The sequence below is a fragment of the Panthera tigris genome, chromosome B3, assembly GCF_018350195.1.
Source record: "Panthera tigris isolate Pti1 chromosome B3, P.tigris_Pti1_mat1.1, whole genome shotgun sequence".
NCBI classification, from domain to species: domain Eukaryota; kingdom Metazoa; phylum Chordata; class Mammalia; order Carnivora; family Felidae; genus Panthera; species Panthera tigris.
The window spans coordinates 110,150,429-110,167,982 of NC_056665.1; the positions used below are offsets into that span (position 1 = coordinate 110,150,429).

A 17,554-nucleotide genomic window follows, 5' to 3' on the forward strand; every position below is an offset into this window, starting at 1 on the left:
AGGAGCCCATTGCAGGGCCTGTCATAGACTCCTCTGGGGGACATTCAGGGTGGCCTTTCTGACCACTGCCTTTTTCCATACGTGCACCTTTACTTCCGCCCCCACTGCTGTGTGCTTTGCTCACTGAGGTTATGCCCCTTGCCTAGAACACATCCCTTTCCACACCGCCTTCACAGATCTGCCCTCACGTCCCTCATTCAGGCCATAGAGGTTTCCCACAATGCTCAAACCAGACATTTTTGTTGTTGGTCATATGCCCTAAATCCCTTGGACAGGAAACAACCTTATCCTGCTGTAAACTACCCCTCCCCCGCCAGTATGCAGCTTCTGGCCTTTTACACATGGCAAGGCATCATTTTAAGCTAAAACCGGATTGTAAGTAGAAAATGCCTCTGACTTTGCCTGCTCTCCTTTCAGGTTACTGCTGGACTGCCTCTTCCCAAGGCTTACATAGAGGAGGTAACTTCAGTCATTTCTAACCACTTGTCCTAGAGAGTACGCAGAATCAGCGTCTCTCAGCCTGTTTGGAAATGAGGGGGGTGGGTATGGCTCCTGTGGACAGGGGCACTAAGAGGCCTGCTGTGTGCTGAAGAATCTTATCGAATAAAGTAGGGAAGAAGTGCTTCTAGTGAAACCAGTGGTTGGTTCTCCATCGGGAGCAGTTTTGCCCCCCGGGGGACATTTGGCAATGTCTAGAGACCTATTTTTGGTTGTTTCCACTTCAGGTAGAAAGTGCTGCTGGCACTGAGTAAAGGCCAAGGCTGCCTCTAAACACCATGTGGTGCACAGGTCAGCCCCACGGCAAAGAATCATTTGGCCCCAAATGTCAGAGGTGGTGAGGCGGAGAAACCCTGCCCTATAGACTAATGACGTTTCTTTCCACTGCCTTAACGCATCGGCTGCTTCCTTACCAAATGCCATCTGAGTCTGGAACAAGTAGGGACTTTTTGTGAAATGTCTCTTCCTCTGCGGATTTAAATCCACCTTAAAGGGGCACTATGCAGTCGGGATCCTGGTTATATTTTTCTAGGTAAAGTTTCCCTAAGCTGATTTGGTCTCTAGCTGTCAAGGAGGAGCTCAAAGAAGAACTGTGACCTTGAGCCTTTTCCTCTTTATATCATTTACTACCCAAATCCCTGGAGGCTGTTGGGGTGGTTCTGTGAGAGACAGACCCTCGCGTGAGACGGGAAGGTCAGCCGCTGCCACTGTGAATTCAATTCTTCTGCCTTTTGTGGAGGCTTTTGAAGTTGTCAAGCAATCGAGTGCCACTGTTCAAGCCCTAAATGAAGTATTTCAGAAGCAGCTAGAAGAGAATTGTTAGTGCCTTGAGTCTGCCTGTCTTCTGAGTTATGATTTGCCTTTTATGGTCATTTGTCTGATTCACGCGTAGGAGGGGAATTCACAGTTCTGGCCCTCCTGCCACCCCACAGCCTTTCCTGTGTCTAATTAGAGTGACTGCCCCTCACTGGCCCAGCTGGTGTCTTCATTTACGAAATTCTACTTTTCAAAAACTGTTCTCAATCAGTCTTACATATTAATTGGTTTCCATGTGACTAGAGGTAAAGAATTAGCAGTGCTCTTTAGAATATCAACTCAATCCTAATTTTAGTTTTCAACTGTTAAAGGAGAAAAAAGCCTAAGTCATGTATATAACCGTAATTGTTTTCTACCTTTATCTTGCCCCCTTTTTCTGCTCTTTCATTGAATCCACAAACCAAGGGCTATTACTGCTGGGTTTGCTCATGAGCCAGTGTATGTATTTTTACGTAAAACTATTACATTTTTATCTTAAAGATATCTAATGTATTTTAAGCTTATAATGGTAGCATCCTTTTTGTAAAAGAAAGTTAAGCAATGTAAGGATATAATACACAAATATGAGTCCCCTGAACAGTTTGGTATATATTTTTCAACATTTAAAACACTTCATGAATATATACACGTATTTTTTGTATTTGTCCAGAAGTGGAATTAATGAAGCTGTCCATAGTTTTATAACTTTGGCACACTTTAGTACATCTTTGACAGTTTCCACGTTAATGCAGATTATCTCACTTTTCATGGCATCTGCATGGTATTTAATAGAGGGTGTATGTCATAACTCACTGGCACAGTCCCCCATCGAAGGAGGTTTGTGTTTGCAGTTTTCCAAGGCTGCAAGTAGAGCTGCCGTTAACATTTAACATATTTAAAGGTATGTTTCCTTAATGACTTTCCTTTAAACGTCATAGTATTTGGTTATTAAAGGTGGCATCTATCTTCTTTGTCCCGAGTGAAGGTACACGGTTGAGCTCATTAGAACCTTTGAAAGCCTCACTGATCACTTCGTGTTTTCTGACGGCACGTGCGGTGGCTGTGTAATGAACCCCAGGCACTGTGCTAGGCTCTGTCTCCTGTGCAAGATGCTGAGTAGAGTTTGTACCATTGTACCACATGAGTACATGACATCTATAAACACAAGCCTATAAATATAATTTACTTAAGAGCAACTGATTCTCTGCAAACAGCAAATATGCTATTAAGATGTGGTGTGATGACAGCAGCTATGCCCACTCTCATGCTTTCAAGAGAGCCAGGAGACGAGCCTGACGCCACTCCAGTGTTACAGGCTGGCCCAGGGTTATGGCTCCCTAGCGCCCCCTCACCACGGTGTGCGAAATGCATCAGCAGATCTGCCCTTGGCTTGTTCTGACTAAGTGGCTGGCTGCTGGTTCAAGGAGTTCTTTTAAGAAGAACCTGCAGCTGACCTCATGGACCTTTCCTGTTGTTTTTACAGAACCTGGAGCTGGTTGAAAAAGGCTTCAGTAACTTAAAGAAACAAATTGAAAATGCCAGAATGTTTGGAGTTCCAGTGGTAGTGGCTGTGAATGCATTCAAGTAAGTACAAAGAGTAGGAGTCAACGGGACTGTGGAAAATGGTCAGAAAACATCTCCTGGAGCTGACTGTGTAGCACTGCTTTTAGCTTTGTTTTGTTCTCCAGCTACTGGTATTGGTTATTAAGCCTGTGTTCTAGCAGCCAATAATGAGAGCCTGTGGTGTGAGCTACACCACAGACGCCACAGCAAACTCATCACTCCTGCCACTGAAGGTCCAGGGTCAGCTTTGGCTCCCATGGGTCCCCTTCTCTACTGGGTGAAGTGGGTGACACATAGGCCTGAAGTTAAATGTTCTTTGTGCTCTCTAGAGGCCTTTTGTGCTAACAGAAGGTCATAGCCCTACAGAGTTCTATTATTTTAGGAGGTCTGGTGGGACATTATCTTGACAAAGAGTCGACTGTATTGAGCTAGAAGTGTTCGTGCAAGAGGCAACTTGTGTAGGCTGTGTAGGTATTGTAGTGCTAGCTTTGGTCTTGTTATAATGGCCTAACCACAACAGAATGGGAGGAAACGTTTTTAAAAAGCTAGTATTTATTGATTCCTGTGATGTGCCTGGAATGTTCTAAGTATTTTGCATGTGTTTGTCAACTAAGCCTGATGACATCCCAATGAAATAAGTGCTATGATTAGTCCCATTGTACCACATGGAAACCAAAGCACATAAGGATTAAATAACTAGCCAGGAGTCCACCCAGATGGTAACTGATGGAGCCGGGATTCAAACCCAGTCAGTATTACTTGATTAGTTGCCATTTATCGGTGAGTAGCTCAAAAGAGTTTGTCCTAACTGTCATTAATGCTTTAACACGAAGCGCTACCTTTACAGGACAGATACGGAAGCTGAGCTGGACCTCGTCAGCCGCCTCGCCAAAGAACACGGGGCTTTCGATGCTGTGAAATGCACTCACTGGGCAGAAGGGGGCAAGGGCGCCTTAGCCCTAGCTCAGGCCGTCCAGAGAGCAGCTCAGGCACCCAGCAGCTTCCAGCTCCTCTATGACCTCAAGGTGGGTTACTTGCTATAAGACAAAACAAAAACAAAAAGGAAAAAAAAGCACAGTGAGGTTTCTGTGTGGCTGCCTCTCTTTAGAGCCCGTGTTTAGCGTCTTTAGCCTTGTGAGTTTGATTCCCACATAGGTGAGTTACACAACCACAGCCTGGGCTTTCAACCCTAGACAGCTTTCTTACCAGTGCATGTTTCTGCTTATTTACAGAGGAGCAGGTCCAGGCAAGAACACTCTGGGAGGTTGGCTCCTGGGCTAACTTTTGGGAAGGCTCATGGTACCTTCTCTCTGCTGTCAGGAGAAAGGGTTAAATGTAGAACCAGTAGTGTAATTCACTACAGCCTTTAACCCAAGGCACCAGCCATGTTGTTGCAAATCGGCAGGGAGCTCCATCATGCTCAGAAAAGCTTTTTGACCACTTCCCAGTACCAGGGGAAAGCTGCGTGCTCCCAAGCTCACCTCCTGGTTTGGGGCTGCCTCACGTGCAGAGAAGCTCTAGTGCAAAGCCAAAGCATCCCGGCAGGTTTTAGTATTCTTTTCATCACTGAGTAACTGCTTATTCTGTGATGCGATAAAGTGAGTTCAGGGAAACGTTGTTCTTATAGTAGGGTTGTGTTTTGTTTTCAGCTGTCTGTCCGTGTATTTCAGGATGTGATTAGACATTAAGCAGCATGCTCACGACACCTGGAAACTTTGTTAGGAACATGGGATGGATGTGGTAGTTAATTCTGCTTGTATTTTCCAGGCTAGTTCTGGCTTGGTTTTTAAAATATAGTCATAGACTTTCAAAAATAGCCATAAAAAGGTAGAGGGAAGAAACCCAAGTATTCTTGGGTTTTTAACATTCTCTTGTTTCTGTTTGCCCTTTGCAGATAAAATACACTGACATTTCATTGACATTGTCCTATTGACATTGACATTTTCCCATTAGGCTTTAGTTTTATAGACTGGTTTGAAAATCTGTTCAACCAATCATATTTTCAGGAAATGCTGTAAATGCCAATCTGTACACACATGCAAAGAAAGCATTTATAGGGCCTCTCTCTAAGCTCCATCCTTAGTACCTGAGTTAGGAACCCCCAGTCCTTGAAGATCAGCAGGAGGCCCAGAAGAAGTTGAGTGATAAAGACTTTATCACTCGTTTCTACTTGGAATTTTCTCTGTTCTGATAAACTGGAATCTGCCGCTTTTTGTCTTATTTAGCATCTGTTAGCCTTCAGTCACCCCTCAATGAAAGTACTTTCACTTCAGAAGCTCTGAATGTGCCTCAGCATTTATAAAGCTCCAATGATAAGACACATGGGAAAGCGATCTCTGTCGCGTCTGTATACAACCGTGATTGAATAGTCCTCTTATTTTTGTCCATTATATAAAGCCTCTCCTTAAATTGGCACTGTGTAGCTCCAAAGGAAATTTTTATCTTTATAGATTATTGCTCCTTTCAGAAAACAACATTCGCCCGATGTGTCCTGTTAGCCTTAGTTGCCAGGGAGCATAGTCAGGTTATTGCCTAATTTTAGTACTTTGCTCATCCAAGGAGCTTTCCTTCCCATTTCCTCTAGGCAGTCTCTCCTTAACGCGGTTTGCATTTCATTCCCCAGCAGAGCAGCCCCGTGGAGGGGGAGGCTCTCACTGGGTGAGAGACCACTGGCCTCCGTGCCTGGCACTGTTCGTTTCAGGTGCCACACAAGTCATGGCCTTGTGCAGCACGCCCGGTGCATGTTGTCGTGTAAGTCACTGGGGTGTTTTTTTAATACGTAGGTGATTTTGTTTTTATGGCTATTTCTAAGCAACAGTGGTTTGCAGTCACTGCCTTATGTTAAAAATAGCATCTGCCTCTCACATAACAAACTGGGAGTTGTTGGATGGATGCTGGTTGTCTTTCGTCAGGAGTATCCCAGGTCTGGTTTGACATGAGTCTGATCTGCAATATTAGAACACTACTTTGTATTTATGAAGAAATAATTATTCTTGGGTAGTCAGCAGTATTGTTTATGACGTACCTAGGGAGGTCCTGAATACACATAACACACGTGTGCGTGCGCACACACACACACACACAGTAACTTTACCTCTGTGGGACGTTTTCCACGTATAAAATCTGGAGCTTGATATTAAAAAAGAAAATGTTTGTAACCCACATGCACCTCAAACTATTTGTGTATCTGTATGTGTGTGTGAAAGCATCTTCTCGCCCTTGTGGGAACTCGGACCTAGACTTTGGCCCAGTTCAGCATCATCATGTGTGTCCAGTCATGGCATCTCCCCCTCTTTCCTGTGCATTAGCTTCCAGTTGAGGATAAAATCAGGATCATTGCGCAGAAGATCTACGGGGCCGATGACATTGAATTGCTCCCCGAAGCTCAACACAAAGCTGACGTTTACACAAAACAGGTGGGTGTTTGGTTGGTTGGTTCTTTTAACTCTTTACAGAGCAGCCTGGGTGTCAGAGCCCCTGAGTTCTCCCCACCCTGCTGGGCACCCACTGCCTCACTTCTCTGGGTGACAGTCTTCTCCCCTCTGGATACTGAGCTTGGATTAGGTGGTCCAGTTCTTTATCTACCCAGAGGTGGTATATGAACGCGTAGAAAAGCCATGGAGAGGGGCGCCTGGGTGGCGCAGTCGGTTAAGCGTCCGACTTCAGCCAGGTCACGATCTCGCGGTCCGTGAGTTCGAGCCCCGCGTCAGGCTCTGGGCTGATGGCTCGGAGCCTGGAGCCTGTTTCCGATTCTGTGTCTCCCTCTCTCTCTGCCCCTCCCCCGTTCATGCTATGTCTCTCTCTGTCCCAAAAATAAATAAAAAACGTTGAAAAAAAAAAAATAAAAAAAAAAAAAAAGAAAAGCCATGGAGAAATAGGAAGTGTCTTCCTCAAATACTGAGAGCCTGCCTTCAGTTGTGTCCTCACATCTGCTCCAAACTATCATTTTTAATAGGTTGTATGGACGAAAATAAAATGCTCACTTTTGGAATATGGTTGTGGATGTTTACCTCCCTCACCCAACAGTGATTCTTTTTTTGGGGGGTGGGGGGGGTCTAGAATACAGAGCTTGAGGTCAGTGAGGTAGAGGTGTATGTAAAGGAAATTAGATGTTTTATTGTTTTTTTTATTTTTTTAATATTTATTTTTGAGAGAGAGAGACAGAGTACGAGCAGGGGAGGGACAGAAAGAGAGGGAGACAGAATTTGAGGCAGGCTTCAGGAGCTGGGCTGTGAGCACAGAGCCCCACATGAGGCTTGAACTCATGAACCACGAGAATATGGCCTGAGCTGAAGTCAGAGGCTTAATCGACTAAACCACCCAGGTGCCCCAGGAATTAGACGTTTTAAGTAAATTGAAGAATCTGTATCATCACGATGCCCAGATGTGCTTTGTTGTCAACCTTTCATTTGTCCTGCTTTGTTTCTTTCTCTCCCCAGGGCTTTGGGAACCTGCCCATCTGCATGGCCAAAACACACTTGTCCTTGTCTCACAACCCAGAGCAGAAGGGCGTGCCCACAGGCTTCGTCCTGCCCATCCGTGACATCCGTGCCAGCGTCGGGGCCGGTTTTCTGTACCCCTTGGTGGGGACGGTAAGTGAGTGCTGCAGGCAGAGTGGGGGGTGGTTCATCTGTGCTTCTCGTCTGAAATTGATCACTGAAGCTATCAAGCAAGTGCCAGCTGAGCAGAGTCCATGGCTGACGAGCAAGCTGGCGTCGGGCCTGTTAGGATTAATCCTCTTGCTGTGGATCATCCTGGTGTCCTTTCAAGGGTGAAGCCATGACTACTTGTGATGAGTAACAGTTCTCATCAGTTTCCCAGGGGCAGTATGACCTTGACTGAATCCAGGACAGGCCTAATCGATAGTCTGTGTAGTGCTAATGTATCATCACAACTGACATTCATTGGGTACCTTTCACAGATTAACTCAGTCCGGCCAACAGTAGGGGGGTAGGGGGTAGGGACAGAGGCTCCGACCTTCCCTGATCATCTTGACAGGCCTGCAGCTTATGCCTGAAACTCAAGGAATTGGTTGTTTCTGAGTAAAGAATTCCCCCCCTTAAAATGCGATTGAACCCTTTAGACTTGGAAAATGAGGTTGCTTATTTCTGCTTCAAGATGAATTATCAAATGCTTCCTTATGACTTCGTGCATATTAAAGAAGGAGCTTTGCTGACAAGGCAGGGAGAGTGCTGAAGGGCACACTCACAGTTTGCACTGACCTTCCCAGGTTAATGCTGATCCTGTGCCTAGGTTTCCCCCTTTGATCCGCCCAATGTCCTATACCTGCGGCTAGTCCTTACCTGCAGTACAGGATCGAAATAGTAAACTGAGCCAATTCATAATGGAAAAGAAACCAACAGATCTCCTGCTGGAGCTGGGTTACTCTTTCAGGATAGATAGAAAGAAAGTGGTAAGAGGTAGCATTGTAAGTCTGAAGTGTGTAACTTTAAAGCCACATCCAGTTTTCACTGCTGGTTTTGGCCTTGGGCAAGTTATTAAAGATGTGTGCCCTGCTCCACTCAGCTCTCAGCGTGGGGCAAGCTGGTGCCCCTTCAGCCACTGCAGAGAGCAGGAGGTTCAGCTTTGTGACGACGTTCTTCGGTCCTGGGGATTTAGAGAAGTTACCTTTCGATAGGAATGTTAAACCATTGGCCTGGCGTCTTGACTGTCACAGAAACGGGTGTTATTCTCTCTGGAGACACTGTCAGCAGCCGCCAGCTGGAATAGGAGGAGCTGCACTGGGCGCTCGCTTTTGATGTGCGTGCAGGGGGTTGGCCATCGAGGGGAAGGCGAAACTGACAGGTCCGGCCTGAGTTTGCCAGTAGCATGTCTGCATCAATGGGCACAAGCCCGTCATCTTCACCGTCACCTCCAGGCTTTTCTGCTAGGTCTGAGGACCAATCCCTTCCTTCCCCCTTCTTGTCCACACACCCACCAGTTGCTTACAGAGTTCCAGAATAGAGACTGATAGCAGGTCCCTAGAGAATGTTCTGGGAAGTTATCGTTAAGTTGTGGAAGTTCAGCTTAAACTCTTTTCCTGTCTGGATCTGATTTGGAACTTGTACATATTCATTATACAAGATACTGTTACAGGTGAAAGTTTACTTACAAGCCTTAAGGATTTGTCACGAGGTAGATTTTTGTCAAAGCCAGGTCTTTAGAAAAGAAGGAAGTACAAATATAATCCATAGGCATTACAAGCTCAGTTTTAGAAGGCCAAACTGGACCCCTAAGAACAGTGATTGTAAAACTATTTAGATTTTGTACAGAAATGTCTTGGCCCAAGTTAACGGATACTAATTCCTAATGTGCTGCTGAAGCAGAATGATACGGGCATCAACACAAGACTTTTTTTTTTTTTTTTTTAATGTTTACATTTATTTTTTTTTAACATTTTACTTATTTTTGAGACAGGGAGAGACAGAGCATGAACAGGGGAGGGTCAGAGAGAGGGAGACACAGAATCTGAAACAGGCTCCAGGCTCTGAGCTGTCAGCACAGAGCCCGACGCGGGGCTCAAACTCCCAGACCGTGAGATCGTGACCTGAGCCGAAGTCGGCCGCTTAACCGACTGAGCCACCCAGGCGCCCCTGTTTATATTTATTTTTGAGACAGAGACAGAGCATGAGCAGGGGAGGGGCAGAGAGAGAGGGAGACACAGAATCCGAAGCAGGCTCCAGGCTCCAAGCTGTCAGCACAGAGCCTGATATGGGGCTCGAACCCATGAACCGCGAGTTCATAACCTGAGCCAAAGTCGGATGCTCAACCGACCAAGCCACCCGGGCACCCCAACCCCAGACTTATTAAAACAAATTAAAACAAAATTAAAAGGCAGACAAACCCTGCACCTCCCTTTGGTCTTATGAGGGCTGAGGAGGGGGGAGGAGACTCCTCAGCATCCCCATACCTGCCTTAGAGAATGTAGGTGGAAGGCCTTCCTTGCTACTTCTTGTTGCAGTGGTCAATGTGGGAGATGGTAGTGAAGCCCAGTGTTGGCTTGCTGAAGACTCGCTGGTCTCTCTGTGAGACCATAACAGGATCGGTGACTTGGTGTGTAACAAGAAGAGTGCCCCTTTATTGACAACTGTAAAAATAATATTCTGTTTTTGTGCCTTGGGCTTTTTATCTGAAGGGAAGGTGGAAACGAAGATCACTTTATTTTTACTGCTATTTCACATCTCCTAGATGAGCACAATGCCTGGACTCCCCACCCGGCCCTGTTTCTATGATATTGATTTGGACCCTGAAACTGAACAGGTGAATGGGTTGTTCTAAACAGGTAAGTTGTCAACTGTGAGAGTTTTGCTTTTTTTTCCTTACAAGGCACAGTTATGAATTATGGGACTCAAGCTAACGCTCTGAAAATGCCCGTTGTGATACTTTCAGAACTTCTCTTTCCAAACATCACTGAGGGGAGAGTTGCAGTGACCAATGAAGGAAATATCTCAACACATTTTTGGACGAAGAGCGTGGCTTGTTCAGGGGCAGTGTAGGGGAGAAAGCCACCGTCTCGTGAACTCTGGAGGGACTGGTGCGGAGGCTGCGTTCTGAGTTGTTGGCACCCTGGAAGGCAGGTGCCACTAGGGGTCTGTGTACTCTGAGTAGATGGTGGGCAGGAGTTGAGTAAATGTTCCAGAATGTAGAAAAGAAAAGAGTCTAGGACTTCATGGGGTCTTAAGTGAAAGGCTCCCAAGTACTCGTCACAATGAATGAGCCTTCCCTAGATACATCTAGTTGAAATTTCAAAAACATCAAAGATGTAATCCTAAAAAGCCTTTTCCAGAAAAGAAAAAATGGTTTGTCTATGAGAAAATAGGAATCAGACTGAAGACTTGTCTTCTTATCAGCAGTAAGGGACTTTTCGACAATGGAAGAATAGACTCCCAAGTTCACGGGGCAAGCTGACTCCCCACCTGTGCTTAACACCCCACCAAATGTATCTAGATGTTTTCAGACACGTCCAGCTGTGCCACCCCACCTCCCTTCCTAGGAAGGTATTTAGCAGTGTCCTCCAGCAAAACGGGGAATAAACTAAGAAAAGGGAAGACCTGGTTTTCAGGAAACTGAGTCCTGATCTGGGCAGTTACAAAGGGGAATCCTGACAGCTGCAAGTGACCTAGAGTTACAAGTCTAGGAATTAAGCAACACTAACTAGAAGGAGCCATTGAAGACAAGGGTGTCAGAGGGTAATAATGCAGAACGAAAACTCTCAGGTTGTTTAAGAAAGTAAAGGTCCGGCTGATGGCAAAGTATAGTCCTCTTCCCAGCAGCCGCAAGGATGGGTGCTTACACAAGTCCCTGCAGAGGGAGCAGAGACGGTGTGCTCCATGCCTGGGGGACTTATGTGACACTGGAGGTGTCCCCCTGGCTCACTCCCGGCCCGAACAGTGTTCACATAGCCATAGTAGAAGAGTGGCGTGCATTGTGTTCAGGTCCGTGGGCAAACCCTGCCCTCCTGGAGTTGGTTGTGGGAAGGATGGAAGCGTTAGCAGCTTTGGCAGAGCAAAAGGAGGATGCTGCAGGGTGGGGGTGGGGGTGTGTTTCAGCTCGTAGAGGAACGTTTACTTCTCATGTCCTTTTCCTTCTAGATTTCCCCTCTTCGAGGAGCCACTCTGAACATTTGGCCAGTGTCTATTCGGGCCGACTGTTGGTTAGGAAGTGTGAGGAAGGTGGAGAGGAGTCAGCCCCTGCCCTGAAGATCTTCTGAAAGAAAGAGCAGAAGTTTCCCCAGGAGCCTTTCTTCAGTCTTAATTCCCACCACCATGTATAAATTAACATAAATCATGCACAAGTCAACTTACTTGATTGAAGTTCCACAGAATAAAAGGAAATGATTTTGCAATCTGGATGTTTAAATATAAATTCTAGCCTTAACAGACTGTGCTACAGTATCACTGCCGTCCTGCGGGAGCCCCTTTGCCAGCAGGCACCCGGGACTGAAGAAGCAAGTTGCAAGACCTTCTTTATTGACACTGTTGTGTTCAAAGGGGTAAATGGCACATGCACGCAGAGTTCTTGGGGGGGACACAATCGGGATCCCTCCTGAGAGGGTTGAGGGGGAAGTAGGGTGTAGAGAATGTGCCTTTTTAATCACGTACCTTTCTATATTGTTCCTTTAAAACAGACCTGAGAAAGTCACACTTATCCAGGTTTTTGTGCTGAACTTCCTTGGAGGTCCCATTTCTGGCACAGCTTTAGCACCATTCATTTTTTTAAGTCTTCAGGAAGGACGGTCATGAAGCACTAACTACAGGTCCATCCTGTCTGCTCTGTTGGTTCAGCAAATGTTGATTGGGCTTGTGCCATGTGCCCTGGTCTCTACCCCTCCCTCTGGAATGTTTTTTTCCCTGAAATGTTTTCCCTCCTCTTCTTGTTTATCTTCTCTGTTCTTCCTCTCCTGTTTTTTCCTCCCTCTTCTCCCTTATCTTCCTGCGTTGGATCCTTCCAGGAGATGTTGCATCACCATTGATGCTGATGTAAACACTGCTGGCATTGGCAGAGCAATATTTGTCCCGGTGTCCTTGGTTTTATTACATTTAATTCCCTGGGTTCACGTTGGTGTTGTCATGCAGTCAGTTTTGCCATCCAAAGAATTGATGGCAGTGCTTCGGAGGCATATGGTAAAGGGATCATGAGTGCGGAGCCCAAGCTTCACCATGCTTTGTATAGTGCCTGGCACATTGTTCACAACGATGGTGTCAGTTCCTGTTCCAAAGCATCATTTGGGCCCCGTCTGCACAGAGTTCACTGTTTTTGATGGGGTTTTTTAATGTCCTATGAGACGTCATCTGGAATGGGACTTGCCGGGAATTCATTTTGTAAATAAGGGTAGAAAGCAGGCTATTGTTAGACGTGGTGACTCAAAGATCATCTTAAAGGATTTAGGCTTCCTCATCACCAAAAGCCAGGTGGGTTTATGTCCTTAATATTGATAGGAATAGTGAACACGATTGGTGGGAGAAGGTGAGTGGAGGGTGTATAAGCCAAAGATAGTAAACAAACCCCTAATATAATAAGTAGTCCAAACTGTTTTTTACCAGATACTGCTTAGAATGAATGGACTATCACGAATGCAAGAATTTTCCTAAGGAGGAGTAAAATGTCTTCAGTAAAAATTCAAATGGTACCACTTGCTTTTTCCCCCTGGCAGTATATCTTGGAGATCTTACTATGTCAGCAGCTGGAGACACACCTTGTTTTTTACAGCTGTGTAGTATTTCAGCAGTCCTCTATCGATGGACACTTACCATCGTTTCATGGTTATTGCTGTTACAAATGAGAGCAGCGAATATTCTCTCATGCATCTGTGCAGTCTGTGTAGAAGCACGTGTTGGGTAAATTGTTAGTAATGGAATTGCTCAAAAGTGACCTCTAGCTTCAAAATGGGACCTGACCTTTGGCTAGAAATGTGTCAAGAGAAATGATAACAGAACAAATTTGTAAATTAGGTTTGTATCTCCATTTTGCAGGAAGGCAGACTTCAAAATTGCACTACTTGCTGCCTGCCAGATGGACTTTTTAAGTCCTCTGACGCTAAAGCCTCTGCTCCTGTTATTCTGCCCATCAGAGCTGTTCCTGGAAGGCAGCCCCTGCCACGTGGTACAGAAGCAGACTTCCCATTTGTGACAGGTGGAAAGCTGTGTCCATTTCACTTCCCTCTTGAAGGAAGGGAGAGTGAAAGGCGGAAGAAACAGAGGGAAGAAATAAAGAGGTTGGGAAGGCTGCTGAGCAATTAATAGCATGGGTTTTGTGAAACTGATTCTTCGATCTGTGGTTAAGAAGTGTGACCACACTTCTTAAGAGGGTACCTGGCTGGTTCCGTTAGTAGAGCATGTGACTCTTGGTCTCAGGGCCGTGAGTTTGAGCCCCACACTGGGAGTAGAGATTACTTAAAAAGTTTTTTTTAAGGGTAAAGAGCACAGAGGCTAATAAATAAATAAATAAATAAATAAATAAATAAATAAATAACTGCAGGCTAATTGAAGACATAATTCAAGACCTGCAGAAGCATTAGTGCTCGGAGTACATATTATATGTTGCCAGACAAAGTCCAGTGTCTTTACCTTGGGCCGAGGAGCCCTTCCAGATCACTGGCCTCCCCGTTCTTAACCCTTTTCCGGGCCACTGATGCTTTCCCTCCCCCTATTTGTAATGTTACTGATGAACAGAGCGGACCTTCTCTATTCTGTACTTCAGAGGCTGTCGCCATGCACTGAAGATGTTCGTAGTAACAATTCAGAAGAGGCAGCACGCATGTACTGTCAAGTAAAGCAGATTACGACAGAACTCCCGTTGAGTTTGTGTTCACTGGTACAACCAACCGGACGGTGCCCCGAAACAGATAAAAGTACCAGAGAACACGAGGCACAAGTTCATTTAATGGTGTACCAGGGAAGAGGGTGGTGGGCTGATTCCCAGAAGGTCTCTCAAATGTGTGTAAGAATTACTGCTAAGGAGTTCTAAGCCATTTTTGGTAGCTACAGGCCCAGGCCCGGGGGGATGAGGGCCAGAATGGGAGAAACGGTAGGACCAGTTGAGATCAGGTAAAGAGGAGTTCAGATAAACAAGCAAACTATGCTATTGGCACGCTATGGCTGGTGATATTGACAAGATAAGCTGTAGGAAGGATAATTTCTCATCAGATTGGAGAAATCTATTTATAGCCTGTTTCTCATTATATAATGAAAAGCTACTAATGGAGTAGCAGACAACGATATGGGTAATAGCTTACTAACTGTCACTTGAGTTCAGGGATGACGGGTTTCTTTCATGCATGAAGTACTGAATACATTTCTTAAAATTCAGATATGGCATCAGTTTGTAGTCATATCCTAAAGAAAAATCACAGTGCAGTATTTTATTTATAGTACTATATTCTTTGTGAGTGTGTGTGTGTGTGTGTGCATGCACATGTGGTACAGGTTGGGGATGAGTTATTTGAAATATACCTTAAAGAAATCTTCCCTTCAAATACAAAATCAATTTACCTCAACCTCTTACCAGTTCCCTTCCACTAGTCTTTTTTTTTCCCAAGAAAAGTGATAAAAGATCTACAAGTCATTAAAGTGGATTTTGTTGTTTTTTACCTGTCCCTTATTTTATTTCCAACTCCTGCCTAATAAGACAGCTCTCCTACCTGTCTTCATCTGGATAAGCTCATCTTATTTTTGCCTGAAATTGTTGTAAATGCCTATGTCTAGTAGATTTGGGGAAACTTGGATCTCAATGAGTAATAGCATCTCAGTTGTTTATGAGTGCCATGGATTTCTTTTGGCTTGTTTAAAGTTCAAAAGTGTCAGCAAGGTTAGCAACCCATCTGGGAATATAAACGGCATTTTCACAGGCTGGTGTTGGCTGTCTGCACAAAGACAAGCTGAATTCTTAATTACCACTAAAGTAGATGCTAATGGATTTTCCTGTTTTACAGCTTTCATCTCTAACTTTATCTGTAAGTTTAAGACCCTGACAACTTAGATTCGGCTTTGCTGTTGGGTCCTCGTGTTTCTTTCTTAAGTCTCAGTGAGAGCTACAGAATCTCACAAAGGTAAAATGTATTTCTGGAAAAACATCCAAAAGCAGATACCAGATTTATTTCCGTGAAGATCAGAATCCTGTCAAAGAATGGAGGTAGTAAGTACAGCGCTGTTTGGTAATTCTTTGCTCCGCCTGAACAGGTTCTTCATCTGGACGGCGTCCCGGGGAGGGCCCCTGAGGAGCCCAGAACTGTAACCCCGGGAGGACCTCACTGCTGGAACTCCCAGGAATGCCCGGGTAGGTACTGGTAATCCTGAAGCCCTCACACCTAAGCCCTCACAGCAACACCTCATTGGTTAATGAAACCGATGCGCTAAGTACAAATAAATGCTTGCGGTGTGTTTCACTACGCTTGTAACCGGTTTAGACAAAGACCCAGAAAACGTATGAAAATACACAACCTAGCCATCCAGTCAGGAAGGAGGGTAGATGTTGCCTGTGCCCTTTGCTCTGATTGGGACTGGAATCGTGAGGAAAGCAATCTCCTAATCCCCACTCCCGCTTAATCGAGAGGGACAAGATTAAGCACACATTGTAAATACGTAAGGTATAAAAGATGGATGGGGCTGGGTTCCTGTGCCCTGACCTCCTCCGCACACAGATTGTATCACCTCCACCTGGCCCCCTAGACTAGGGAGATTAGGGTCTGTCTAGGTCTTGGGCCTCAGAGTCCATTTGGCAATGAACCATAATGACACCATTGCACCCAAAGCCACTCCTAGGATAGCTGGTTTGTGTGTGTCTGTGTTTTGTTCTGTTTTTTTGTTTGTTTGTTTGTTTGTTTGTTTTTGGTCTCAATTCACAGACGTAATTTTCTCTCCAAACGAGCTCTCACCGTGCACAGTTTTGAATCCTTTCAAAATGTATCTGCTGTGTCTTTAAATATTTGGTGTGTCGAGGGGGCTTCGATGGCACTGCCCATAATTTAAAACCAGATTTTGCTACTTTGCATCTCAGGAGGTGCGGGGCTCACTCCCCCTGTCCCCACCCCATCTGCGGGTGGTCCCCAGCCCCGGGCCGGACGGGGTCGCGCGGCGGGAACTCGCGCGGGGGCTCGAAGCGCCGGGTGCGCTCCCACGCGGGGGGGGGGGGGAGGGGGCTCTCTCAGGCCGCGCCCCCGCCCCCGCCCGCCCTGGCCCCGCCCCGCGCCCGCCCGCCCTCCCGGCGCGCATTGGAGCCGCGGGCTGTCGCTCCCCGCTCTCTGGGGAGGGGGCGCCGCGGGCTGCGGTCCCACTGCAGAGGGTTGTTCACTGCGGGTACGACCGAGGCTTCCCGGCCTCCTGGGCGCCCGGCCCCGCGAGCCGCCCCCTGACCTCGGCAGCAGGGTCGCCGGGGACCCCCGCGCCCTCGGTAAGTGAGGGACGGCGAGGGGGTGGCAGGGAAGGGGGTCTGGGCCAGGGTCAGGTCCTCTGGCCGCCCGCGCGGCGGGGTGGGCGCCCACAACCGGGGCCCCCGAGGTGGCCGGGGTAAGAACCGGGAGGGTCGTCCGTCCGCCCGCATCTCCAGCCAGCGGCCACCCTGGTCAGCTGTGCCCACCCGCCCTCTCCGCGTTACAGCTCGTCCTGGCAGCAGGGGTTGCGGGGACCGCTTGCCCTTCCTTACCCTCATTTGAGAGGAATGTGATTTGGGCCCCCTGGCCATTCTGTTTGTGCAGACAGCCTGAAGCTGGGCTATCTGTTCCACGCCCCCGGCACTTTCCTTTTTGAGTTCTTTATCGTGCGCTCCAGCACCTGCCACCAAGCGCGTCCAGCCGAACGAGCCGCCTTCCTCCGGAGGCAGCTTGGTGGTCCGCATCCGGCCCTGGGAGAGATTCGCAGCTTTCCTCGCAGGGGGCTCGCTCTTTTCCTCCGGGTTTCTCTGCTCAAGGGGGAAAGGGGCGTTAGACATGAGACTCGGTCAGGAAATGACAACAGGGACTTTAAGATTGCTGTGGCGGTAAGAGTACCCTGCTGGCTAAGGAGGAATCATCTGCAGACTAACACTCTTCAAAGTTTTAAGGTCTTCAGATTGTATTTTCCCCATTTCGGTTAGGTTTTTGGGGAATTTACTTCTACTGTGATATCCATTCAAGTGACCTTCTCAGGCAGTTGTCTTTGGGCAATCCAGAGCAATTTCAAATCCTACAGTCTTAAACATGGTCTAATTTCAATATTTCTGTTAG

General features: G+C 46.6%; 1 protein-coding gene across 2 annotated transcripts in view; it reads left to right on the plus strand.

Moving 5' to 3' along the window:
- Positions 1-11,701, plus strand: part of MTHFD1 (methylenetetrahydrofolate dehydrogenase, cyclohydrolase and formyltetrahydrofolate synthetase 1) — a 69,198-nt gene extending 57,497 nt beyond the window's left edge. For both annotated transcript variants that reach the window (XM_042989870.1, XM_007095205.3), the window contains exons 22-28: positions 418-459; positions 2,777-2,877; positions 3,704-3,881; positions 6,165-6,272; positions 7,296-7,448; positions 10,045-10,138; positions 11,448-11,701. In XM_042989870.1, coding sequence (XP_042845804.1) covers positions 418-459; positions 2,777-2,877; positions 3,704-3,881; positions 6,165-6,272; positions 7,296-7,448; positions 10,045-10,134 — 672 coding nt within the window. In that variant the 3' untranslated portion in view covers positions 10,135-10,138; positions 11,448-11,701. The remainder of the gene's footprint in view (positions 1-417; positions 460-2,776; positions 2,878-3,703; positions 3,882-6,164; positions 6,273-7,295; positions 7,449-10,044; positions 10,139-11,447) is intronic.
- The last annotated feature ends 5,853 nt before the right edge of the window (positions 11,702-17,554 follow it).